Raw genomic sequence first — 22,525 nt, forward strand, 5'->3', positions numbered from 1 at the left:
CTTTACACACGGAATACTTAGACGCACCTTGGGCGGTTTTAGACAACACAAAGAGAATGAAAGCCTTGCTGCTGGTGCGTATTCTGATGGAAGACAATCTTTATGGGTAATGATAACGTCATTAAACTTTGTGCGAGGTCTCTGTGAGGGAAATAACGCCAAGTGATGACTGGGGACGCGGGAAGGATGACGGATACCCGTCCTGAGACAATCCACTCAACGTATGTTTGGAAGGGATGATATTTTGCGAGCACGGGTGTTGCAGGTGTTGACACGTAGCGAGGAATTCCTAAACACGTGCGCAATGCTTGGCCCTGTAAGCTCTCCAATGAGTGAATATTTGACTTGCACGTACTGGAGAACGCTGGAAAACACTGGACAACACTGGAAGGCTGTAGCGTAGATATCCTAGGAATAGAGCTCTGTACAACTGAAGCATGGGGCGCATATATGTGACCCATGTTTTCCCGCACATGAATCTCAGCACTTGGGCAGTCGATGACAGTTTTTGCCAAAGTGTCATAAATACTACGCTTTTTTTATACCTGAACATTCTGATTGAGGCACGGGAAACTTGCTGCATTGCCTGTAGTAGCGTTTATGATAAGCTGGAGAAAGGTTTCCGATTGTGAATGGTCCACCAAACAGTTTAATAATTATTAAATTATTATACTTATTGATATAGCTTAATTAACATTTCACGGTCTTTTTTGCAAATGTGCTGTTTATGGCCAGAAATAGAGGGTAACGGGTTGCAACCATTCGGGATATGAAGCTTCGTTTGAACGTTGCAGAAACCACACCTTACTTTCAGACACGGAATGGCTGTTGCAAATATTCTTTTTATTACGAGTGCATTATTACTCCTGTAGGCATGGGCCACTAAAACGACACACGCTGCATTCCATGTTATCTGGAACAAGTAACACATAAAAGTAATGCGGTCTTCACACCGTGTGAGCGCACTGCGCTGGCATATGCAGTATTCTAAATAGATAAAAAATATTATATACACTGACACTTGATTGCTGGAGCGAATTGTTATAAAAGGAATAAAAATAATACGGCAATACTCTAAATAAATAAATAAATAAATAGATAAATAAATAAATAAATGAACTACATTCCTCTATTTATAGCCGATGAAAAACACCAAGGATTTTTTTTTTCAAACTGCTGTGAAGCCACATTCGTTTTTCACGACTACGCAGACTGCACGAGAGATGGCGAGTTAGAGCCAAAGAAAGAACAGACTGAAACATACCGTGTCTCTGCGAGAAACCAAAGATGTCAAAATATTTAGAACAGAAAAGACGCGAAGGAGGCGCCACCAGAGGGCGATACATTGAAGGCACCGCTGGGATACGCAGAAGACGTCCAGTGCCAGCTTCGGGCACCTAATCCAGACGAAGCAGCAGCCAGCACGAGCAATTCATTATAGAAACAACGCACTAGGGAGCTAAAACAGCTCGCTCGCTCCTTCGTTTAGTAGCGCTAAACTTGGAGGCTGGGCTCCGAAAAAAATCGGCATCAAGACGTCTTTGTGGCTAATCCCCAGAATCCGAAACGGCGCCAACCCATTCTACTTGATGGGAGCGGAGGGGACCATATTGTGTGGAAGTAGAATGTTCATGGTTAAAAAAAACACAAAGAAAGCTGTTTGAAACAATATTCTCCGTAGCTTGGTACGACTACGCCTGGCCGTACAGGAGAGGCAAACCGCTACTTTCAGTTCTCACAGTTCAGCCGTCTGTCTCCAGTTAAAAAACGAGAGGACTTTGCAAATCGTTTTGCGTAAGAGCACGTCGTAAAGGAGAGCTGGAAGAAGTTTTGGCATGAGAAACATGAGTGCAGCATCACAGAATGTAGGCCATGCGCATTTGCGCTATTCTAGCAAGTGTTGGGCATGCTGTGGTGTTGAGGTATAAGGAATCATTTCGAGGCAACCGAAGGCACTTGCGAACAAATGCGAATGAGGGCCCGTAATCGCAAGGAAACTTTATCACGCTCGGGCTGTTCGTAAGAATAAATGCCAGCCAATCTGGATATTGGAGATGTTATTAGCGAAGGAGGCCGAGCAATGAAAAAGTGCACATACAATAATCTCTCAGAATTCGAGCCGAAACGAGGTCATGATTTTTTTCTTTTTGTTTGTTTATTATATTGTAGTAGATGACTGCTGGAAATAGTACTGTTCTTAAGAAGTGAATGTTTCAAGTCAGTTTGATCATGGTGGGTGCATATTAGGCGGCACTTTCTGGCATTTGTGTTCATGCACAAGCCGGTGCAGAACTTGCAGGTCGGTGCAGTATGCTCCAGGAGATCGGGACCCTGTTCTGCTAAAGTATACAGTGAACGGTAAAACATGCTTTGATTCTTACATATATGATGGAGTACATTTGTGCGATGTGCACCAAACTTGCGAAAAATATACTACTGTGGCGCTTCCTTTGGGTACCGTTTAAGCTGGACTCAAATTTCTGCTGGCATTGTTGTGCGAAAGGAGAGGAAATGTGCTTGTTGAACGTGCGCTTCAAATGTAAGTGTGACGGGCTGTTGAGCGTATCACCTGTGAGCGTAGCCTATGTTTTTGCACAGCAGCGCATAGCAGGTGAAGTCAAGCATTAACAGATCTGCACGTTACACGAAGTCAGTAGGCGGCAAAAAAGAACGAAAGAAGCCGGCACACTAACGTTTTTCTTCATCTTCTTCTGATAGATTGCAAACTCACTCACTATGCTCCGCCTCTCTAGCTTCACAATCTTCAGCCAAGATATAGATGTGAGCAGGCAGCACCTGTCCCTCAAATAGATGCGCCGATTTCTTCGGAAACAATATTTCGCTGCTTAAGATCATTCAGTGCTTTTGGCTAAGGGATGAACGTTAATTCATCTGTGCTGCAACTCGTATGTGCGTCTCACTACGAAATAACACATTATAAACCACTTAAGCAATGGATTATGGCTACTATGTGCACTTTACACACACGCAGCCCAGCAGTAAAGCGGTTGGAATTCGCTGTTAACGAAATTTGGCTGAAAAAAAAGAGGATATTTGTGCCCTGTTTCAAAGTAGCGACAGGTACGGACTTTGGCTAAATATGGGCGCAGAAAACACCGCTAAAATCATACACTTACGCGCCGCGCATGAAAAGAAACGTGCCGGCTATAGTCGTAAGTAAGTTCCTTCGCTGCTCTTTAAATAAACTCCTTTCAATTCTATACTCTTATTACTGTTCTTGCATGCTCCGACGCCTACGCAATGGTCTATGCGAATGCACAAGGTGACACCATTTTTATGCTTCTTCATTATTTCCCTCTTGTCTTCAATATCGCCAAATAATTTTATAATTATCCTGTTACTGCATGTACAACGACAGATCCCATGCTTAAATACTCGTCTCTCTCAGCAGCCTCGCCACTCGCGAGGATTCCGACTCCTTCACAGCACGGAGTTTGTTTTCTGGCTGGAAAAAACGTCGGCAATTTTCTTCACGCCCTTCTCGCTCCACGCCCGACACCTCAAGCTGGGCAGCCCGCCGCATTTGCTGTGCCTCTGCCGTCTTCCTTGGCCTGGGTAACGTGACGTGGCCACGTCACCCATGATAGCGCAGCTTTAGTTTTCCTCATAATCCTCCTACACCGGTAAAAAAAAAAGAGCGAGTTTAGGCCACTTAACGATTCAAAGCGTTTATTGCTCTTCTTAGTCCAATAGCTTTATGCGGTAATATGCGCATACACGTAAAGCACTCAATGACAGAATCGCCATCAGCAGAGCCTGTGGTTCTTGCGCAGCCTAGCCAAAAGCTAAGGGCTCGAAGACGCGCGAGCAGCTGTGAAGCGCCATCGGCGGTTTTCGCGACACATCAGCATCTGTCGTACAGCTCGTCGCCGTCTGCTTATCACTAGGCTGCGAAAAAAAAGAGGAAAAAACAAAAGAACACGCACTCGGATGTCCGTAATTCAGCCGTTGAGTGCAAAGTATTCAAAAGCTTCTCGTTCCCGTTCTCGCGTCTTTTCTATCTCGTCGCCATTGACTCAGAGCAACCAAGTTGAGTTTCTTCACCCCACAAAGTCCGAACACCATTCCACAATAAATAAGTGTAAAAACAGTTTCCACCTTTACTTTTGTCCATGGCAAGATTCGTAACTAAAAACTATGAAATGCTATTTCAGTTATAAATTAATTAGCAGCTAACTTTAAGTAGTAATCGGTTCTCTGGGAACTGAAACTTCGGTTCAAACTTCGGTTCAGTGTATCAAAAACCCTACAGTGGGTCCTGCTTTAAGAGGAACCTTTTGCTCAAGGCCAGCTTCGATTTTCCTCCCAATTCGAATGTATGCAAAATGCAGAAACCTTTTTAGGAGACAAGCGATGGGCCGATTTAAATAGAATATGCTGCATTTGAGAGAGAACATAAAATTTGAGTGACTCCAGCTTGCATAGTTTTGATTAGGGGTCTGTAATTTTTTACGTTTAGCTTCCAGAAAATTGGTTAGCTTAAAAAGTTACAGCACGAAGCTTACAAATCTGTAACTGTGCCGTAAAAATAGATATCATAATTCTGCAAACTGCATCCATTAGAGCACATAAAGCGGACAAATTTGATATGTGAATTTACAGCTTGCGATAAGTTGTTACAAGTTTACAAGCGCTTTGCATAAGTCTTACTCACAAACTAAAAAAAATTAAATTATGGGGTTCACGTGCCAAAACCACTTTCTCATTATGAGGCGCGCCGTAGTGGAGGACTCCGGAAATTTCGACCACCTGGGATTCTTTAACGTGCACCTATATTTAAGTACACGGGTGTTTTCGCATTTCGCCCCATCGAAATAAGGCCGCCGTGGCCGGGAATTACTCACAAACTAGTGGTACAGCTAGTGTTTCAGGCAATTTGTTTGAAATTCCTTAAAGACAAAAATATTGAGATGTGCGAAGGATTTCCTCTGGGCTGCTTTTGCCACAAGGCATCCATGACTCGGTGTAGTAATTAGACAAGTAATTACGCAAATTAGACTGGTTAACTTTTTACCCGAAACAGCCATGCGACTGGTCCCCGTGGAAAACTCGAACCATGCCGTTCGAGGAGATCATAGCAGTCTCCTGCATTGCAAAAAAAACTTCACGTTGCTAATTTTTACGGTGTTATGAGTTCTGGCCAATTTCACAGAGAAACGTGAAACTGAGCAGCCGAATCGCGCAACTGTCGCGCCCTCAGTGAACGCCCACGAGTGACGTCACCGGCGTCGCCCCTTGCCCCTCGGCGTCGGACCAAGCACGAAGCGAGCGCGGCTTCACGCTCGCTCGCCCGCCGGTGAGGTGCGAGCGGTGACGTCACTCGTGGACAACCTGCTGAGGGTGTGAACCTGTTGGCGGTCCAGCTTCGGTTTTCTGTGTGAAATTGAAGGCGGAAATCTCGGTGAAATTCATAACGCGGTAAAAATTACCAGCGTCAAGTTCTTGCAATTCTGGAAGCGGTTATGAGCTGCGCAGTCGGTACGCTTGAAATACATGAAATACCAAGGCTCTTCTGATTAAAATATGCAATTAGTCTAATTTGCACAATTAGTCGAATGATTACAACGTAGAGCCATTTTCAAATGTTAGGCCTTTGTGGTAAAAATGTTCCTGGCTAAACCGCTTCATTATCTCATCTTTCCTATTTTAATGCAATTACGAACGCATTTCGTGAAACACCCGGTATTTTAGAACCATATATAATACGTCAATTTCATCCGCTTTAGATGTATTATTAAGTGCGGCTTAGATAATTGTGATACCGTTTTGTTATTGTTATTGTTGTTGATGAGTTACGAAGCTGAAAACTTGATAGTAGAGTTGCTGGCAATATTGCAATTTTCAACGACATTTTTAAAAATAGTGACAGCATAAATAAAATTTTAATTTGGGGCAGTTACCACAATAAGAACATGAAACTTCAAGAAAGGAACAAGTCTTTCTTCAAGTCTCGTGTTTTGCTTGCGGTAACTTCCCAAAATGCCGAATCAACGACTGGCCTACATCCAAGCTCCGATAAAATTCTGCTTTCTACAGTCACAAGGCTATAGCATTTTTCTTTTAGATGCAACGACTTATAAGTGTTTGAATGCGAACTCGTTGGTATGAATCCATCCAAGAAAACATGTGCTAAAAACACGGATGAGAAATGAAGAAGAAAGAACGAGCGCTGGTCCTGCCTTCGCTCGTCCTCCTGTCGTCTTCCTTTTTCGTCCGCGTTTTCAGCGTTGTTTTCTTCGACAGATGCAAGAAACATGATCAAAGTCGGTGCACCGGTTGCCACGAAAAACTGTTTTTCCGTTCCCATTTGTATACACAGGAGCCCCTGAGCTAATGCTTCCTCTTAAGTTTACCGCATTTAAATCAGCATTTTTATTTCCCCGTCAGCACTGATTTTCCCATTCAAATACATGTGAAACGGAGAAACACTTTACTTCGGTAACTGCCGCACTGATTCAAACCAAATCGCTGCATTTAAGAGCAAAAGCTAAATAGTAGCGACTGCTGGAAGCACACTTTCGACTTGAGGCCTCAACTAGTTAGCAACATTTGCCGAAAATTAGTAATAAAGATACCCCCATAGGACCGAAGCGTCGAGCTTACTCCGTAACTCGGTACAAAAACAGATATGCCAATTACGGAAACGGTATCAATTAGAGCATCAAAAGCCGATAAATATGATGTATTCGTTTTGTATTGACGTGTAATAATTATATTTTTGACGACAGCTTAGTCGGTAGGTATTCTACTTAGAAATTAATGGTGTATTTCAGAGAGGCAACTACTGTATTTAACGGGAATGTGATGACAGTTTTCATTGCAATGTTGCATAGTTGTAAAAAATTTAGAAAAAATTTTGAGAAACGGTAAAGACATAGACTGTAAAAATATTGAAACCATAAATCATAAATCTGCTCTGTGCTGTCGGTAGGCATGCTCTTGTGCATGAAACAAATTTCCTCACATTTGGTTAAGCGGATGCCTAGCGAAAATTATTTCTGCGTTCCTATTTATTTAAACAGAGCACGAGCTAAAGCTTCCTCATAAAAGGGAGCTTTCGCATAAGAGGAAGTCTTCTCTTAAGAGGAATCTTTATGTGGGGGCCTGTCATCTAGATACATGTAAACGGACAAGCAACCAGGTTGTTACATTTAGAATGAAAATTCAAAATCTAAGGACTATAGGCAGCGAAGGTTAAAGTTAGGTCGGTAATATTTTTTCAAAAATTCTTGGAAATTGCGAAACGAAAAAGAAGCACAAGCATAAAGTTTGCAACTTTGTAACTCAGGAATAGAAAACGATATCACAATTATGTAAATTGTGCCTAATAAGACATCTAAAGCGGCCAAAAAGTTATTACTTATACACCACTCTAGAACATGCCACTAATTCTCGAGTAGGACTTTCGCAAACCCTCCCAAAATTGTAACAATTTCGCGTAATGTGTAAATGCATACATCAATTAGTTTGCTATAGATGATATACCGGATGCACTTCACAAAACGATATATATATTTTAGTGCAGGGTTACAGATTTGCTTCAGTTTTTTTTTAATTATATACCAATTTTCTGGAATCTTCGCAAAAGAAGTCAGGCCCGGAATCAAGAGATGCTGCTTCCTAGAGGCACTAGAACCTAACTTTTCCTCTTAAGTGTAACACACTTCAATCAAATCGGCACAGCGGTTGTCTAAATGCAGTTCTCTGTTTTGCATCTATTTGAATAGGGAAATTAGAGTTTGCCGCGAGCTAAAGCTTCCTCTTAAAGACGAAGAGACTAGAATCCTGGGTGGAAATTAATTTGCCAGTCTTTACAAAGTGTGTATGCATTTATGTATAAGCGTTGTAGCGGGCACGCCCTGCTGCTACCATTGATGAGTGATGACTGATGAGTGGCCGGGTTGCGAGCAGGAACGAGCCTTCATGCGGCTCGGTGGGCACGCGGTCGCCGCCTCCCGAACAAAAATCCTTCCTTACGCGTGGCGCGCAGACCGCAGCCTCGTCACGGGAGAGTCGCGCAACGATGTGGGCTTGTGGTTACAGATTGTCACACGTCCGTGTAGAACTGCAATGTTGCGGGAAGGTTTGAAGACCATTCCTGTAGGAGGATATCGAGGGGCAGCCGTAGCAATAACCTTCCCCCGTGCTTTTGCTGGTTTCACTGTCTTAAGATCGCCTTCTTATTAGCTGGTGCATGCTCTGGCTTCAGTAACAGCGCACACTTGAAGCAAACTACGGAGTTTTATGCAAATGTCAGTGCACGTTAGCCTTCATGGCGCTGTAATCATGCAGTGAACAAAGCAGTCTGAAAAAGAACATTTTCCTAATAGGCTAGCGGCTTCCTTGCGAATGTACTCAGCAGTTTCTTGTACCTTTCCTTCAGGTTCACGTGTTTCTCGCTTTCATCACGTCTCTCATTACTCTCAACACTGATACTTTCCTCCGTTATTTGCACAATATTTAGTACACATAATAAATTATGATTATTTATTGCTGAGAATTCAGATGATAAATGCTGAAGCTCTTACATTTCCGGCTACATGTTGCATTACGAATTCTACTCGGTTTTAGCCAACGCTACATATTTGTTCTGGTCGTCTGTACAATCTCTGAGCCGCTTTGGAAGTCACATTTTGGGAAGTGCTGGGGTAAAAGTTACAAAAACTTGCAGATAAGGCTATCTGTTCAAAGGATGACAATAACTTCAGATTTCCAACTTTCTGTCAGTGCGACGAGTAACCTTTTCACAGTACAGTGAACATCAGTATGCGACACACTCCTCTTTACTGTGCACTGCGATGCATCATTTTCGTCGTATTCACCACTTCGCTGCTCCGACTGCTCATCCACGAAAAGGAATCATACGGCCGCGCGAGACATTTTAAGATTCTAGGCTTGTTACGTTCTCTTGAGTCTATAGACAGCAAACGATATGCGGAATAAACTAAAAGAGCGCAATAAGAAAGAAATTCAGTCCGGCAGAACTAATTATGCGAATAGCATTCTTTTGAGACGAAAATTATTTCGCAGAAATGTTGAAGGACTTTTTTATAATTGAAGAGTGCAGTAAAGAGGCGCACATTTTTTTAGACTGCACAACCTTCATGATCGGTCCGCCATTATTAGACTGCATTATAATTATATTTATGATTGGCCCACAAATACGGTCAGATAGATAGCTGGAAGAAAAAACTGACCTGACAATTCCAAGAATGCTATTCGCATTAAAAGAGACACGGACACGAATGCAACCAATTAACAGTTCATGATCTGCACATACGAAAAGAAAAAACACTACACCAGAGGTTATAAAAAAAAAATAAGCTCGGCCGGTTCTTTATACTTACTAAGGGCACTGCCAAATTAACTTATTTTCGACCTTCCTGAAGGTAACAGACGTGTGAGCAAACGAAATCGCCCCCCCCCCCCGCCCCCCCATCACCCCCGCGCCCGCCTGATGAATTACGCATTCAAAATATCACGTACCACAATGTCCCTGCTTCAATACCTAATAGGGTTTGTTTCAACAAATGTACTTCCTTGCGTTCCTTTAATTTACTTCGTACAACGGTCCAGCTTGTGCATCGACATGTCTTGTCAACCGATACGCCTTTATTTATACGCCAGCGGGTAGAAACTACAAGCTCGCACCATCAGGGAGATCGGGTCCGCAGAAGCACGTCTCTGGTCTGCCACACGACGGAGTTCTTTTAGCTCTCATCTGGCTTCGAGACGCTGAGAACTGTGTCAGCGTTAACGCAAGGAGAACACTGTTATCATCTGCGAGTTTGCGCCACGAGCTGCATGCAAGCTCACGGCCCGCAGTCGATGTGACGCACCTGTTTGTGGGATATGTTCAGACACGGTGTACGCGGCACGAGCCGGCCGCTCGTGCAAGGCACAGAGCACCCGGCAAAGAAGAAAATATCTGCGCCGATAGCCAAGCCGTGTCCATTGCGCTAATCCTTTACACAGCGGTGGCCGTGAGAGCGACTATGACCAGGTCCTGGGGACCATGAATTTTCTGGAATTGTTAAGCCAGCGTACTCTTCATGGACGCTCAATGGCTGCCCTCACTCTGAATCGAAGGAAGCATTTTTTTATATTCAATTTTGTGCAGTAGTTGCAAAAAAATGGCTGTGGCTTAGCTAAGGTTAAGCCCAGGATGCGAAGCATACTAGCCTTTATTTTAGTTGTTGAACCACTGTTTAGCCTGGTGAACTGCTGTTCCTTGGCTATATTTGGTTCGGCTAGACGAAGAAACAACTCATGCGTTACCCTGCTTCGCCTTCAAGAGTGGAACGCGACAGCGTTCCCGTCGACCCGCCAGCGACTACGCGCCCCGCATTGGACGCGGTGAGCGTCGAGCAACGCAGCGTTCGGCGCGGCAACGAAATGTGCGCCTGAGCAAGCGTCGCACGCCTGAGCCTTAGAAACAGCTCGTTTCTAAGGCAACACCGCATTCACTAGAGGCGCTTTTGTACCGCTTTGAAGCATCGTACTCGTGGCTCAGTGGTAGCGTCTCCGTCCCACACTCCGGAGACCCTGGTTCGATTCCCACCCAGCCCGTCTTGCAAGAGTTGAGCCAAAGCCACTTCTCCTCTGTCGTGACGTCACGGTGTCACGTGATTTCATGGTCACCGCCGCGCCTGAGGAGCTGGGTTGAGCCCTCGTAATATGCTTCGCATAAAAAAAAAACGGTAACTGAGCTGCGCGTAAATTGATCCCCCTCCTCACCCCTTTCACTCCTGTTCGCTTCAGAGCATTCCGCTGGATTTGACCACTCTACTAAAGGCACTACCATGTTTGACGGATGTCCGACGTACCGCATTCTCTCAGCAACGCGGAAGTAGTAGTAGTCTTTTGTTCCTTGTTATGCTTACAACAAATGATTTACTCGCACGTGTGGTTTGGGCCGATGATTCAAATATTTTGATGAAGAAATGCGACATTACTGACCGTACAGTAATTCGAAACTTACTCTGTAATTACGAGGACTTCTTAAAAAATGCAAGAAGGATGTTTCTACCACCATCGCTTTCTTTCAAGAACTTTTGCAGCACCTTAGACTAAAATGATGGGATTTTGACCCATTTATTGATATTGCATCGTAATTTGTGACTGACACAATGGTGCGATGTAGATGTTACATGCAACCATCGTTACACCTATATGAAGCGCGCTCTCGTGGCGACCAAGGAGCTGCGCTGGTATAAGTCTGGGGTGCGCCCTGAAATTGAGTAAAACTGATCCCGCTGGCCTTCTCATATACTAAGCGCAACGCAGAGTAGTCACCCTCAAAAGAGGGAAATTTACGCAACCACACAAGCATTGATGTAAGCACTGTGCGTGACCAGTCACTGAGCTGATAGGCTGATATGCCACTATACCGGAATCTAACCAGTGAAATTACGTTTACCGTACGAGAAAATCTAATCTCCGGTCATCGATGCTACTCAGCCATGATCGAGCTGTTCTAATGAGCAGGCATTTGCTATCTATACTTTCGCACTATAGTATGCTGTCACCATCCACCGAGAGCCGCGATTTCATGACACATTCTGCGTTATTTAGAAATATCTTGTTACATCGAGATCAAAGCACAAAACTAACACCAATGCATCTTCACACGCAAACACAATTAAGTTAGCCTCTTTAAGCTCACAAATCAGAATGGTCCCAAATGTACGTAAATGAATTTCCGCGTACACTATAGCGACAGAAGCGACTGTAATCTTATGTTATTATATAAAAAGCAACATTTAACATTGTCTCGTAGTTGTAGTCATGACCTTGCTATTAACCCAGCTTGTAAAATTATCTAAGACAAGACATCACCCGGAAGGAAAAGGAGTCGAATTCAAAATAACCCGACCGTACACGGTTGCCTGCTTTCGGGAGTGTGATGCTGTGAATGCTGGCTTTTCAACACGAGAGTCGCTATTATAGGAATGTCGTTTCAAGTTTCAAGCAGGAAATGAAAAAGCTCAGTCCAAAACATACAGCCTTATGCAGTCAGAGCCTCATAGGCTCGGACGAAAGTTTATTGCGAGCTGTCTAGTGAAAAGCTTCGTAGCTCTTAGTGTACCTAAATAAACTTTTATTATTTCTGAAGCAGCCCTCACGCATTACTCTAAATGGTAAATAAATAAATAAATTTCACCATATCTGCCGCGCTCAGAAACTCGGGACAGCCAGCAGGGCCCTCGTCTTCAAATCCTCATGATCGGAGCACAAGAGGTGGAAGGAGAATCCACCAAATAGTTGATGTCGAGCTAAGCTGACCGAATATTTTTGACAACAGCTGCACAAGCCTGGTCACATCACGTCCTGCAAAAATAACCGCTCATCGGACATATAAATTCAATTTAACGCAAAGAGCTGCCCTGAAGGTCGCTATGTGGACAATTATAACAAGTGATCACAATTATATGAGATAATTCAGTCAGAACAACTGTAGCCAATACAATCAACAGTATCTATTTGGAGCGAGCATTTGGTTATTACGCAACAGTCGACACACTATAAGAGACATACTCTTTTTAAACGCAACACGCGTGTCTCTCATCTCTGTCACGAATAAAAGCCTTTGTAACTTCCTTGCACTAGATGTACTTCAACTTACCGTGGCCATCTCTAAATGTACACATTTCATCATCATGCACTGTTGCAAAGAAATTGGATTATGGAGCAATAGAAATGGCTGGAGAACAATGCGATGCTTCTTTGAAAGAGCCTGAGTAGGCACTTCAAATGTTATAAACATCTATAGTGGGTCTACCCCTAGTATACTGCATGACAAGGACAACTCTGCGGCTCTCAAGTTAACCCAGCTCCTACTGGAACCAACGAATTCACTCGAAAATTTAGTCTATGTCGTTCAGAACCTCCCTCGACTACGTTCCTTCGCTATCAATTCCATTACTTTGCTGGACAGGGGTTGCCTGTCCTAAGCAGCAACTGCTCCACCAGAACCCACTGGGCGAGTACATACAAACCAGGCGCCAGGCACTGTTGGCAGCGTGCCCCAGCACGGGAACTCGAGGTTCCGCGGACATCAGTGCGCGGGCATCCCCACGCGGTTTCCACGCAGCCTGCTTACCTGAGAGAAGCGCGCGCGCGCGCATGCAGCGGTGTTGGGCGGCCGTCGTCTGCTGCGGCGGCGGCGGCCAGAGAGCAGGCGCGTGAGAGAACAAACATTTTTTACTCGTCGAATGCAAACATAGTCGTGTCGCGTTGAGCGCACGCGGCCGCCGGCTGCATCGTCGAGGGGGCGGCGCACAGCAGCAGCGGCGGCGGTCTCTCTCCTCGTCCCCCCGGGGCGCAGCACAGTCTTGAGCAATCAGTGGCAACTTCCAGATAGTACTTTGAGGTGTGGCCCGAAAGTCGCGCGCAGCAGCATGACATGCCACGTGTTTTTGTCCGCCTAGACCTATGGTCCGAGTATATAGAAGAGACTGTACGTATAGATGCTTGGGGGCCCGCTCACGTGGGCTTGCCGCGGTGGATCTCGATGACCTTGTCCTGGTCCACGTACTGGAAGATGTGCGGCGCGTCCAGTAGGATGCCCACGGTGCCCGCCGTGGTGACCGCGAAGAAGATGTACAGCTGCAGCCGGTCGATCACCATGGCCACGTACTTCCAGTCCTCGCGGATCTGGAACAGAGCGGCGACTCGGCGTCAATGCACTCGCCCAATGGTCAAGCGGGGGGTACTTCGGTGCTCACCACCACTGCACCACTTGTTACGCTTTCTCCCCGTATTGCGTCAACAATCCTCAAGACTTACGCTTGGTACAGATGCTCGTAATCGACAGTTTATCAGACTAATGGCTTTTGAGCGCGACTTCACACCAGCTTTACTTACTACTTAGGCCTGCATGTGGCGCACACGTTGGTAGAATTAACTGCTCCTCGTAATTGAGCCGAGTTACGAATCCGAGATATGTCACCGCTCGTGCATTATTCCCACAAAAACAGCCAACCACGCAGAAATGATCAGCCCCCAGAAAAATTCTGCAGAAAGTAAGAGCGTTTCGGTGAAGAGTGCGCTGAGGCTTCTCTGGAAAGACCACAACATATCCAACAACAGTCACACAACTACGTTCACCTACTGCACGGTGGCTGAGATGGTAGACAATAGGCGCGCATTTGACCGCCATTCCAAGCGAATAGGGGCGCCGGTTGAGACGCTCAAGCTGCTGCTCTTACGAATGAAAGTGATGGCATGCCGATGTCATCGTGACTGATGAGCGCACAAACGCCAGTCACCTGTGAACCAGGTCCAGTGTATGTCAAGAGCTCTGTGGACCATTTCCAGGTCCGCTACTGACATGCGTCACTAAAATGCCTGTCAGCGGTAAGCGTCAGCAAGTTTACACTATGACACTCGCGAAAGCGATATCCCCACGTTCGGCTTATACACATTAAGAGTAAACAACTACTAGTGTGTGCGTATGACTCTGCCGGTGTACGATTAGAATGCATAGCTATATGACGACATCAGAGATTCGATGAAAGGAGGCTAGCTACAGATTTGCCTATATGAATGTGTATTAAGTTGTCTGTATTAGAATTTCTGCCCTCGCCTGTGCTCTTTGCAACCGACATCCCTTGTGTACAGAACAAAAAAAAAGGTTCTCAAAACTGTGGCCAGTAGCAAGAGCATGTTATCGGTCGTCCCCATCTTGTGTATAGACAGCGCGCAAGTGTAGGTCCGGCGCTAGTAAAGGTGTTTCAACACGGGTCCAGCACTCTAAGACTGAAACGCGATATGACATTTTTCATTTTTCATCAGTGGAAGTTGCGAACAGTTTTTTAGCGAACTTCAGTCACGTGTTAAAGCTTGGTGGGCAGCAGCATACGTTGCCTTGCCAGTAATGAAGAGGTTCGTCCAAAGCCCGTGTGAAATTCATCAACTTCAGCGCTCGACGGGGCAAGCCATGAAGATGCGGCCAGTCGTGTGCACCAGCAAGAACTGCTGCATTGCTCCTATAGAGAATAATGCGTGCTCTAACTTGAAAAGGAAAATTCTTCGTCCGCCCAACAGTAGCATGTTACTAAAGAAATTCGCAGTTCCGCCCGAAAAGCGAAGCACCGATTGCCATAGCAAATTAGTAGATAGCTGTACGAAGTACGGATAGTAGTTTTATCGGCCGTATAACTTGTAAACATTCGCTTACTAACTAAATTAACGATGATAGAATGTGTAATCGTGACTCAACGAGGACGTAGAAAGCAAGAGACACACAGAGACAGCGCTGTCTTTGCGTGTCTGCTTATTTCTACGTCCTTCTTCAGTCGCGCTTGCCCATTCGATCATGTATTCAAACCAACTAGCCCGTCAAGGTGTTTTAACTACATTAACCTGCACGGTGTCACGCGCGCACAGGTAAACATGAACACATCTGGTTCAATGACAGCGGAAACTATCTGTAAAAACGCTGGAGTTAGGAACCGCGGCAGTAGCCGCGAGCCACTTGACCTCCGTGCATCTGTCGCTTCAACGCGTACGAAACGTCGAAAGCACAGCGCATACGAAGCTACCTACACCATACGCGCACTCTGCAAACATCGCAGATCGCTTTGAAGATGAGACCCGCACGGGCGCACACTTTGGCCACGTCGCAGATTGATTTCAAGATATACGAGCGCCGACAACGCGTCCCTACGGCGTCCACCAAAGGCGTCTACTACGGCGCCCGCGATTCGCATGACCAACGCCGTAGTAGACGCCGCAATGTCTCCACTCTGTACGGAGCGGCTGGCGAGGAGGACATCAAGACACCCTGGCAGCCGCCGGAGAAGAACGCCCCTCCTCCCACGAAAAAAAAAATCCATTCTTAACCACCAGAAGAGTCAGTCAGAAAAAATGGCTGTGGCTTAGGTAAGGTTAAGCCCAGGATGCGAAGCATACTAGCCTTTATTTTAGTTGTTGAACCACTGTTTAGCCTGGTGAACTGCTGTTGCTTGGCTATATTTGGTTCGGCTAGACGAAGAAACAACTCATGCATTACTGCTTCGCCTTCAACAGTGGAACGTGACAGCGTTCCCGTCGAGACAATGGGCTACAGGGCAGCGACTACGCGCCCCGCATTGGACGCGGTGAGCGTCGAGCAAAGCAGCGTTCGGTGCGGCAACGAAATGTGCGCCTGAGCAAGAGACGCACGCCTTAGAAACAGCTCGTTTCTAAGGCAACACCGCATTCACTAGAGGCGCTTTTGTACAGCTTTGAAGCATCGTACTCGTGGCTCAGTGGTAGCGTCTCCGTCCCACACTCCGGAGACCCTGGTTCGATTCCCACCCAGCCCGTCTTGCAAGAGTTGAGCCAAAGCCACTTCTCCTCTGTCGTGACGTCACGGTGTCACGTGATTTCATGGTCACCGCCGCGCCTGAGGAGCTGGGTTGAGCCCTCGTAATATGCTTCGCATAAAAAAGAAGTCAGAAGAGTCAGTCAGAAAAGACGCGACACGGAAGACGGGTCGCGACGTCGCCTTGAAGTTTCAGCACCGCGTCGCGCAGACGTCATATATGCTTAACGGTTCCAGCTGAGGCGTAGTTAATGTTTCAACAGTAAAGACAGGAGAGAGTGCATTATGAAAGTGCCGGATGCTGAATTCAGGAAGTTGCGAGACCAACTCACGCGCCAAACAGCTCATACGAGAAAATACTTTGAAATCCGTGACGTCACCCTGACGTACCAATGCTGGTGTTTAAGACATCAACATCTGGGTTAACAGTGGAAGTGACGCAGCCATCTAATTTAAACTACAGATAGCGGCGAATATGGTGGAAGAGTATGCGGCCAGCAGAGGCTTGGCGTGCTCGCCACAGAAATCGGAGCTGTTAATCATTAAGCCAAAACATCAAAGGGGACACGCTGGGAGCAGCAGACCAATCAATGTTTTCGTAAACAAGAAATGAGGTTCCCAAGGTGGAGGAAATCAGAATTCTGGGCATGTATATCCAGAGAAGTGGATGCAACCTCACGACAATCAAAAAGCTAGAAGGATATGCGGCGCAGGTCACGGGGATCTTTAGGAGAATTTCACTCAAAGGCAGGGGCCTCAAAGAGAACAGCCTCCTCAGATGCAAGCCTTCATTACCAGCCGTATAGCGTATCCCACACCGTATCTTGTGTTTAAACGAGAAGAAAAGGAGAAAATAGATGCGATCATTAGGAAGAGCGTTAAGAGAGCTTTAGGGCTCCCAGACTCGACCTCGACAGACCTCCTCCTCAAAATGGGAGTTTACAACACGCTAGTTGACCTCACTGATGCAGTACGAGTGTCTCAGTTGGAAAGATTAGGCCAGTGTTAAAACAGGGAGAAAAATCATGACATGGGTAGGAATCCAATGCGACAGGGGTGCCCCGACTGACAAGAAAGACATTCTGTTGGACGCGCGTAAACTCTTCCGAATCGCCCCCTTACCTAAAAATATGCATCCTATCTAAACAAACAGATGAGAGCTCACAGGGCTAAGGCTCTAGCAAATAAACTTAAAAACACACCGGCGCATAAAGTAGCGTACGTGGACGCTGCTTGTTGCAGAGACGGGGCTGCGGTATCGACGGTGGTTGATGGCGACGGGTGCGTTAAGATAGCGTGCTCCACGTGCACGAGGGACGCCTGTACAGCCGAGGAGCTCGCAGTAGCACTCGCTTGTGCGGGTACAAAAGCGGGAGTAATATTATGCGATAACAAATTAGCTATCCGAAATTTTAACAAAGGAAGAATCTCGGAAGAAGTCCTCCACATTGTTACGAACTTCCAACCGGTGCCACCAGTGTTACGACACCCAACCGGTGCCACCAGTGTTACGAACTTGTACCGCTGCACCACGATTACGGCTTTGTGGTCCCGTAGCGCTCGTCACCCGTTTCGTGACAGAGCGTTGGTAGCGATGACTCCGAGCCTGGCGTCGATGAGAATAACAAAAGGGACTTTAAACATTATATACAGGTTATCATACAGGACATGAACGGGTCGGCACTGGGGCCGAGTGCTCACAACAAACGCGACTGTTCTCGCACGACGACGTCCGGCGAAAACGCGTTACACATCTCACCCCAGTCGGGAGCGACACTCTCTCCCGGTGGGGTCGGCAGATCCTGTTTTCGAGCGGCGTGTCGCTGCTTTTATAATCCCCGAGGCCCATTGTCACTCAAACGGCCCAATACAAAGTCAGCACACGACGGTCGTCCGAGGGGTCCAACCAGCGACCGCGCTGGCCACTCGGTTCAAAGTTCGCGCGCGCGGTGACCTCCAGGCAAGGGAGGTGCGGCGCCGGGCCGTCGGGCACACGCGGACACGTCAAAACACGCTGCTCCGCCGAGGCTTCTCCCGCACGAAGGCGCAGCATCTTGACTTGTGAAGGGAGAATTATGGCGCTCGCAGGATAGATTCTGCATCTTGCAGATTCGGGATCCGGGCTTGTGGTAATGGCACAACAGCATCCCCGCCCTCAGATAAGGCGCCGGGAAGACGAGCTGCCTCCACGTGGCTCGGATGCCAGGCGCGCACGTTCGTCAGGCTCGTCCAAGTTCACGTCCAGTGTCGGGACGCCAGGTAACCTCACGTGCCCAGGTCCGACTCGCCAGGACAGGAGCTCTGCTCACCACGTCGTCGCCAAGGCACCTTGACCAGCTCCGCTCGGGTCGTTCCTAAGACCTTGCTTCTCGCCACTGGTCCCGCTTGGTCGTTCTGCAGCTTGCAAAACCGACCGGCAAAAGGCAACACCCAACACGAACAAGTGCCCTCTGTCTCCCGTCAAACACCAGACAAGGCCATAATTCAAATCAACCTAACTAAATTGCTATCCCTCTTTTTGCTCCCGCTGCAACAAGAGGCAGGTGTACGATCTAGCACACAAGGCTCAAACAATCAGTTTTCAAATCAACAACTCAACAAAATAGAAACAATTATTAATCAGCAATAATAATTACAAATAGAATGGTCCCCTTGAAATCACTTGGACCGAAAACATACTTCTGAGGAAGCAAATGAGGTCATTCATTTTTCCCGGCGATATTTTCGCGGAATCCGAAGCTGCTTATATTTGCGACCCTGCTTATCCGTGTAGCGGCGGTACAATAAGCCAGATTCCTTGCCAAATGAAACCTCCTTTTTTTTCACTCCCCGTTTGACGCTCTTCCTCAGATCGGCTAGTGAACAATCTTCCTGTTGTTCGCGAATCCGAGTTTCCCTTTCAACTGCAGCCTGCTCCTGCCAGCTGGCGGAAACCGGAGCGAGTGTGGAGCCCGCGTCGCCTAATTGCGGCGTCGCGTCTCTATCGCGGCTAGCACTGCACGCGTCACTCCCACTCACCTCCAGGACCCGCTCGCCTAGGCCAGCCTCCGAGCTCTGCCTCTCCCGTGACTGCTCGCCACTCAAGTTACCGTGATCGGTCCGTGTGCCGCACCGCCTTTCGCTCACCGACGCTAAGTCAAGTTCCCTCGACAGCGGGCGCGCTTTGGATCGCGTGGGGGCCATGTACGCCACGTCGGCAAAGAATGATTTGCCCTGATCCCTCAGCAGCTGCTCCGAGCTATTTGAGAAGAGGTAGGAAAATTGCTCCGGGAGGGCGGCTGACACAGCGGCTTCGGTGTTAAGTTTTCCAAACTCTCCTTCAATGATAACCGTTGCGATCGGTAAACAGACACTCTCCTTCTCGGCCACTTGCCGTATCCTAACGCACTCTCCCGTAAAATCACTAGAGGAGACGAAAGACGGGTGAACAACGTCCATAGTTGCTGCAGAGTCCCGCAGTGCTCGGCACTTCTTGCCGTTTACCTTAATTTCCTGCACATAGGGCTCCAATAGACGTATGTTCTTGTGAGTTTCCTGTATCGTTGCAAAAGCAATTCTCTCTGGGCAGCTTGCAGCGATGTGCCCTTGCTTTTTGCAATTGTAGCAGGTTAACGGTTTTCGCTTTTCAAAAGAACGCGTCATTTCGTTTCGCTGTTTCGGACCATCGTCATCATTCTGAGATGTATTCTGCCCTTCCCTTACAGTTTCTTTGGTAAGGGATTCGTCGTCCCGAAACTCGCGACGCGTGATTTGCTTCCGTTCGTCGGGCTTCCCGGAAAACCAATCTCTCCTATCAGCTTTTTCTACGCGCACTGCCTTGCTGTGCAAGCTGCGGCGTGTGTAATACTCTTCCGCTAACTCTGCTGCCTTGTTTAGCTTAACATCCTTTAGCCTATCTTGCAGCCAGAGCCGGACATCCTCATCAATGCAACGGTAGAACTGCTCCAACGCGATGCATTCGACAATTTTGTCGCGGTCGTCGAAAACCTCTTCGCCCTTCAGCCATTCCACCAGGTCGGCTTTTAGACGAAACGCGAAGTCAACATTCGACTCCTTACCCTTTTTTGCATACCGGAACCTCTGCCGGAAAGCTTCGGGCGACAATTTGTACTTCCGCAGTAGCGCTTCCTTCACATCACTGTAGCTCTCAAACGCCTCTTTCGATAAGCAAGTTATTACGTCTGATGCCTCCCCAGGAAGCAACGCTAACAGATTCTGTGCCCAGAGGGATCGCTCAATGCTATTCCGTTCGCACACGTGCTCAAATTTCACGAGGTATTTGGCCATATCCTCTCCGACGACAAAGGGTGGAAGTTGATCGCGTATTCTTGGAACGTTAGAAGTGAGACTAGGCGCTGGCGAGCTATTTCGGGTCTCCAACTCTTTCATTTTAAGCTCGTGCTCACGAATCTCTCTCCTTTCCTCCTTTTCCTCCTCGCGACGTTGCTGTTCTCTCCTTTCCTCCTCCTCGCGACGTTGCTGTTCTCTCCTTTCCTCCTCGCGACGTTGCTGTTCTCTCCTTTCCTGCTCGCAACGTTCCTTCTCCTCCCTTTCCCGACGTTCATTGATACCCGCCAAGGCCTCAGCGGCTTCCTCAGCCGTTACGTCCCCAGTCCTCATGACCTCAAGGATCGCATTCTTTCTTTTGGTTGAGCCCAACTCAATGCCCAACTCCTCACAAATTTCGAGAAGTTCCTTCACCTTGTACTTCTCCATCGTTCACACTGTCCTCCTGCTGTTTACCCTTTTTGAATATACCTGCCGTACGCTACTATAACACTACTAGTAAGACATATGCAAGTATATCACACACTGCCCTGTTTACCCCCTCAGCATCCCCTGGTTTTCAAAACACTCTTACTAGGCTTGAAACACACAAGGTTATCACAATGCAACACCAAATCCTTCCCTAAGCTACTATAACCTGTGTCAGAGAAAGTCTGGTGTTTGAGGTAAACTTCAGGCACTCACCGCGCCGAGGTAGCTGATGCCGGTCAATCCCGTAGCTGCCATCCAGTGTTACGAACTTCAACCGGTGCCACCAGTGTTACGACACCCAACCGGTGCCACCAGTGTTACGAACTTGTACCGCTGCACCACGATTACGGCTTTGTGGTCCCGTAGCGCTCGTCACCCGTTTCGTGACAGAGCGTTGGTAGCGATGACTCCGAGCCTGGCGTCGATGAGAATAACAAAAGGGACTTTAAACATTATATACAGGTTATCATACAGGACATGAACGGGTCGGCACTGGGGCCGAGTGCTCACAACAAACGCGACTGTTCTCGCACGACGACGTCCGGCGAAAACGCGTTACACATCTCACCCCAGTCGGGAGCGACACTCTCTCCCGGTGGGGTCGGCAGATCCTGTTTTCGAGCGGCGTGTCGCTGCTTTTATAATCCCCGAGGCCCATTGTCACTCAAACGGCCCAATACAAAGTCAGCACACGACGGTCGTCCGAGGGGTCCAACCAGCGACCGCGCTGGCCACTCGGTTCAAAGTTCGCGCGCGCGGTGACCTCCAGGCAAGGGAGGTGCGGCGCCGGGCCGTCGGGCACACGCGGACACGTCAAAACACGCTGCTCCGCCGAGGCTTCTCCCGCACGAAGGCGCAGCATCTTGACTTGTGAAGGGAGAATTATGGCGCTCGCAGGATAGATTCTGCATCTTGCAGATTCGGGATCCGGGCTTGTGGTAATGGCACAACAACATTCTACTCAGAAACCCTCCCAGGAGGGACATACGTTTTATTTGGGTACCGGCCCATTAAGAAGTCCCAGGCAACGAAGCCGCTCACGAGCTCGCCCGAGCACTCTACCACCGGGCAACTCTAGAGCAGCCAGTTCCAGGGATAAAAGATAGCATCATCACGTACAGGGAAATTGTCGACCATTACAAAGCCGAAAGAAGATCATTTCCGCCTCCGCATCGGTCTCTCTGTCTGGAGGACATTTGGCGACGCCTCCAGGGAAACAATTATACATCACCGCATTGGATCTACTTAACACAGACGAGGGACTATAACGACGCCCTCTGCAAAATTTGTAAGCAAAAAGGTACGCTAGACCATATAATATGGGAGTGTGCTGGCTCCCTAGGAGCCAAGGAAAACATTGACAGTAGAGAAGCCTGGGAGGCCTTGCTCCAGAGCGAGTCTGAAGACGACCAGCGTCGAGCTATCCGCCTGGCCGTT

The 22,525-nt window shown here is 47.5% G+C and overlaps 1 protein-coding gene across 1 annotated transcript in view; it reads right to left on the reverse strand.

Moving 5' to 3' along the window:
- Window positions 1-13,208: 13,208 nt before the first annotated feature.
- nAChRbeta1 (nicotinic acetylcholine receptor beta1) overlaps window positions 13,209-22,525 on the reverse strand; it is a 41,334-nt gene continuing 32,017 nt past the window's right edge. The window contains exon 6 of the mRNA XM_065427567.1: window positions 13,209-13,677. Within this exon, the coding sequence (XP_065283639.1) occupies window positions 13,507-13,677 (171 nt within the window). The 3' untranslated portion in view covers window positions 13,209-13,506. The remainder of the gene's footprint in view (window positions 13,678-22,525) is intronic.

The sequence above is a fragment of the Dermacentor albipictus genome, chromosome 2 (genome assembly GCF_038994185.2).
Source record: "Dermacentor albipictus isolate Rhodes 1998 colony chromosome 2, USDA_Dalb.pri_finalv2, whole genome shotgun sequence".
Taxonomy (NCBI): domain Eukaryota; kingdom Metazoa; phylum Arthropoda; class Arachnida; order Ixodida; family Ixodidae; genus Dermacentor; species Dermacentor albipictus.